The 5,741-nt window shown below is 39.1% G+C and overlaps 1 protein-coding gene across 1 annotated transcript; it reads left to right on the top strand.

The window, feature by feature from the left end:
• Window positions 1–246: 246 nt before the first annotated feature.
• Window positions 247–3,353, top strand: LOC139136695 (tripartite motif-containing protein 2-like). The gene is made up of 2 exons (XM_070704485.1): window positions 247–2,401; window positions 2,805–3,353. The coding sequence occupies exon 1, from the start codon at window positions 274–276 to the stop codon at window positions 1,738–1,740; it is 1,467 nt and encodes a 488-aa protein (XP_070560586.1). The 5' UTR covers window positions 247–273; the 3' UTR covers window positions 1,741–2,401; window positions 2,805–3,353.
• The last annotated feature ends 2,388 nt before the right edge of the window (window positions 3,354–5,741 follow it).

Here is a 5,741-nt window from a genome sequence, read left to right as displayed (position 1 = left end):
TGATATGACGTCACAAAATTCACTGGTATTGACAAAGCTATAATATAATGTCATATAAAAAGCACTGTAAGTTCTGTAAAGACAGAACTTTTATATAATACGTACGAATTTGGACTAAAAATAAAAATTTTGTCAGTGACTCCAATACGAATACGAATACGAATACGAAAACGAATACGAAAACGAATACGAAAATAACTTCAGCATCGTCCCCAGCAGAGAGTCTGGGTCACCGAGACCAGCTGCGTAGATCATTTTAATATCCTGGACAAAATGGCGTCAAGTGGATCTCAACTACCCGAACAAATCGACGAGAATTTCCTACTCTGCGGGATCTGTTGTGAACGATATAAGAATCCCAAAATTCTGCCGTGTCTGCACAGCTTCTGTGAGCCTTGTCTGGGTAAGTTGGCAGATGAGATGGGCGCCATTACCTGTCCAGTATGCCGTAGAGTTCATGAACTCACCGACGATGGCGTGGCAGGAATCCAGGTCAACATCTTCCTGAATGATTTAATCGCACTATTTGAAGAACAGAAGAGCGTAAACACTTCAAAGAAATGTGACGGGTGTGAACAAGGTGATGTGATAAAGCACTGTACCGTCTGTTCGTTTGATTTTTGCAGTATCTGCGCCACAACACACGGTAAGCTTCCCGCAACGAAATCTCATCGCCTTCTCCGCTTTGATGAATATATGGCGGCAAAGTCAGCCGACCCATCCTCGGTTCAGCCTCCTGTCTATTGTAGCACACATCTAGACTACCCAGTCGAATTCTATTGTGATACCTGCAACATGGCAATCTGTCTGAAGTGTACTGCATTAGATCATCCTCTGACAAAACACCAGTACCGATGTGTCAAAGACGCGGCAAAGGAATTCACCAAAAACTTACACGTAGTCATTGACAAAGTGAAAGTGAAAGAAACTGAAGCCAACAATAGCAAACTCAAAGTGCAGCAAATATTTGAGTCTCTACAAAAGTGTTTCCAAAGAGAAGAAGAAAGCTTGAGAAAACACATCCGTCAAACCATTGATGAAATAACGCGTCTGATACAAGAAAACGGCAACAAACTACTGACAGAGTTGAAAGGTGAATACGAAAAACGAAAAGTTAACTTGACTGCACAATTGAAAGAACTAGACATTGGTGAAAATGACCTGACAAGTACTCGTGAATATGTTGAGAAACTGGTGCATTATGGGAACGCTTCACAGCTAATGTCAGCAAAGAGGAGAGTTGATCATCAAACAGAAGAATTGCTGAAAGTACAGACACAGGTAGAGCCAGTGGAAGACGACTACATGGAGTTTCAACAATGTGATGACTTCTGTAGGGGGAAGAGTCTTGGCACAATTAAATTCATTCCGACGGTGTACAAAGTGGAGTCAGTCACTCCAACAGTTCGAGTTGGCGAAGACATCACATGCACCATTCGAAGCGCGAATGAATCAAGCCTAAACAAGGAAGAGGTGTCTCGAAGTGTCAAAGTTGAAGCTGTGATGAAGACACCTGATGGTAACACAGAGAAAGTGGAAGTCAAGGACAATGAGAATGGAACAATGACTTTGAAAACACGTGTAGAGGTAGAGGGGGAACATGAATTGTCAGTTACAGTATGTAAGAAACCAGTAGAAGGATCACCGGTTAACATTAAGGTTATCGCTAAGAAAGGGTTGATGTGTAAGTTTGGGAGAAAGGTTCAGGGATCGGTCAGTTTAATAACATATGGGGTGTGACAATGATGAGAAACGGTGACGTGTTGGTTGCTGAGAACAGAAATCAAAGATTACAAAGTTTTACTGTACATGGAAGACATCGGAAGATGTTCAAGTTTGCAAATGTCAGTAATTTCTATCCCTATGATGCAGCTGTATCAGTGAATGGTAATGTCTTTACTACAGATAGTGGAAATGGTCAGGTAATTGTCTGTGATGAGAATGGTGAACTAATCAGGTGTTTTGGAAAGGGTAAGATTCAGTTTCCTATTGGTATCGCTATCAATCCTATCAATGGAAGGGTTTATATTGTGGACAAGTGGGCTCACTGTATTCACATTTACGATCAAGACGGCAATCATATCAATTATTCGGTAGTAATGGAAGTCAGGAGGGGCAGTTTAGCTATCCCTACTTTGTCTCTATTGACAAGACCGGTAATGTCTATGTATCAGATAATAATAACCATAGAATCCAAGTGTTCAATGGTGATGGTCACTTCCTCTATACGTTTGGCTCCCGTGGAAGCGGTGATGGTCAGATGAACTTTCCCCGGGAGTAGCTGTCGATAAACACGGCTATGTGTATGTCGCAGATTACTGCAATAACAGAATTGTCAAATACGAATCGAATGGTAAATTTGTTTGCCGTATCGATGAAGTAAGTGACGGTCTTAACCGTCCTACAGCAAAAAACAGGATGGTTGGACAGTCTCATATACATTACGTTTACTTTTTTGTACGTCTCACACAAGTTTGTAGATACATTGTAATAAAAAGACCGACTCATTTGAATGAAATACTAATCAAGTAACTCTCCAGTCCACTGTTTATCTTTGTGTGTCTAGACAGATTGGCATCAGTACCTATACATTGTATTATGGTTGTTTAGCCAGAGTGCTGTCCTAATAACTTCGGTCTCTACTATCAACACGATAACTAATTTAGCAATTCCCTTGTGTGTTCTATCCAGACACTCAAATGACTCTGTTCTTTTTATCTACAATGTTATCTACAAAACTTGTGTGCCACGTACAAAAAGTAAACGTAATGTATATGAGACTGTTCAACCATCCTGTTTTTTGCTGTATCGGTGTCTGTGTCACTGACGATGACAGAGTTATAGTGGCTGATAACGGTAACAGTTGCATTAAAGTTTTCACGCAATAATTCTGCTAGTGAGAAGTTACATGGTTTGTTATCGCATGTTCTCTTGATGAGTGTAAACGGTTCTCATATTTCATAAAATATTTCAAAGTTTGATAGAGAATACAACAGAGTAAAACTGCGCGACATCCATCAAACGGCAAGCAAAGTAACAAAATACAAAGTGATTTGTGGAACGATTAATACAACACCATAGGTAAATTACTTTTAAGTTTCAATATACAATACAAGATGTGAGGTATATGAATATTCCACATTGATAACGAATCATTTGCATAAATTTTCAATTCCAAAACAACACTCATTAATATAATTTGCATAGATGAATTCTAATATACCTTTCACTGACAGAGTTTAAAGTTTGTTGAGTGACACCTGATTTTGTCAATACAATGAAATTTATGTTTCATGGCAATATTTTTCTGAAATTTACATGTATATCGAATCAAAGAGCCAGTATGTGTAACAAATCGACGAGAACTTCCTACTCTACGGGATCTGTTGTGAACGATATAAGAATCCCAAAATTCTGCCGTGTCTGCACAGCTTCTGTGAGCCTTGTCTGGGTAAATTGGCAGATGGGATGGGCGCCATTACCTTTCCAGTATGCCGTAGAGTTCATGAAATCACCGACAATATGTGGCAGGAATCCAGGTCAACATCTTCCTGAATGATTTAATCGCATTATTTGAAGAACAAAAGAGCATAAACACTTCAAAGAAATGCGACGGATGTGAACAAGGCGATGTGATAAAACACTGTACCGTTTGTTCGTTTGATTTTTGTAGTATCTGCGCCACAGCACACGGTAAGCTTCCCGCAACGAAATATCATCGCCTTCTCCGCTTTGATGAATATACGGCGGCAAAGTCCGCAGACCCAGCCTCGGTTCAGCCTCCTGTATATTGTAACACCCATGTACAGTACCCGGTCGAATTCTATTGTGATACCTGCAACATAGCAATCTGTCTGAAGTGTATTGCATTGGATCATCCTCTGACAACACACCAGTACCGATGTGTCAAAGACGCGGCAAAGGAATTCACTGGAAACTTACACGTAGTCATGACAAAGTGAAAGAGAAAGAAACTGAAGCCAGCAATAGCAAACTCAAAATGCAGCAAATATTTGAGTCTCTAGAACAGTGCTTCCAAAGAGAAGAAGAAAGCTTGAGAAAATACATTCGTCAAACCATTGATGAAATAACGCGTCTGATACAAGAAAACGGCAGCAAACTACTGACAAAGTTGAAAGGTGAATACGAAAAGCGAAAAGTTAACTTGACTGCACAATTGAAAGAACTAGACATTGGTGAAAATGACCTGACAAATACTCGTGAATATGTTGAGAAACTTATTTCCTATCGTGTGCAACGACATTTTTATTACATTTACCTCAAACTTCACTTCATATTTTTTTACATTTTTTTAAAAACATTTTCTCTTCATTTTTGAGTGGATCAGTCTTTCTGCAAAACTTCATTTCATTGGTTGAATCTGGCACTATACTGCAAAATAAAAATAAAAAAGAACATTATGATTCATTGTACACGCGGCATTTATCAAATAGGATTAGCATTGGTCTATGAACGTGGTTTGACCATATTTATGTCTACGAATTGGTTATAAAGTGTAACAGAACAATTGGCCAAGGGAGGGATCGCATTATTTCGACTCTACAAGCAATTAAGATGCAGGGCATGTATTCTTGCAGTTATCAGAAACAGGGAACTCAAACAAGGGTTTTTTGTTGGAAAGTTTGAAAGTTATTCGACCTATCGTCGACCTGCATTAGTGAAATAACTCACATCTCCATGCACAATGATGTTGTTTCCTTAAAATGAACAACAAGGAGTACCGTTGAAATCAACACGTAAATAACTCAATCTTGTCACTTGACTTATTATTCACTGGTGTGTGGCGATATATTTTTCCATTAAGTATGGCCGGTTAGTTGTTTTGAAAAACTCCTTCCGGTAAAAAAACCCGCCCTTCTACTCATCTTGCCATAAACAATAAACTTTCCCAAGACTACAAATCCAAAGTCACTGATTCTGAAGTTCAGTCTGTCACCTTTCGATGTGAAGATGTTCTATTGACAAACCTGTAGCTTTTTCATCAATTACAGTACCACTGTGTCCATGGTCTTAGTATCAATAAGACCGTTAAGAAGTCTCAGGTCAGCAACAAGCCTGACGAGATCCCATGTCTGTGGATCAGCCAGCTTCTGGCTATCAACAGCATCCTGTGAAATAGAATTAAAAACAACAACAACAACAATGACAACAATAACAATGAAAATAATAACAATAGAAAAACACGAAAAAGCAAGAAAGTGCTGTTTGAAATAATAATTCGCGTAGATTTAAAATACCTTTCTGGAACACATTATTGTAACATCGGATTTAACCTATTCAAACAGCGTCCCCCGAAAAATCTAGCCAAATATCTTATCTTATTGCTGTTATCGAATATAAAATATTGTCTCACGTATTCATGTAATTTGTCTTGAAAAAACTATCCCGACACAGTTGATCGCCCTTGGATATTTACGAACCAACTCCTACCCCAACCTAGTACTCACAACCCTAGCACCAACGCATTGTTGTTGTTTAGTTTGAGGTATGATACATATGATAACGACGCCAGGGAGAACAAGTCCTTCAACGCTGAGTCTGTGTGTCTCACTATCGTCGTCTCCTTTTTCTTGTGAAACCTGAAAATCATTGAAAATTTTCAATGTTCAACTCTCAGACGCAAACTCCCATAGTTTAATACCGTTGTTCTGTTTCCTTGGCATGGGAAATGGAGGTGAGATGGTTTCCCTAGATGGCTAGTCTCCGTGTAAAGTATTTTC

This window comes from Ptychodera flava, chromosome 7 (assembly GCF_041260155.1).
Source record: "Ptychodera flava strain L36383 chromosome 7, AS_Pfla_20210202, whole genome shotgun sequence".
NCBI lineage: Eukaryota > Metazoa > Hemichordata > Enteropneusta > Ptychoderidae > Ptychodera > Ptychodera flava.
This window is presented reverse-complemented; position numbering and strand designations above follow the sequence as displayed.

What these genes read in the sequence shown, in the direction of transcription:
- LOC139136695 (XM_070704485.1), top strand. Translation starts at nt 274, where the DNA reads ATGGCGTCAAGTGGATCTCAACTACCCGAACAAATCGACGAGAATTTC.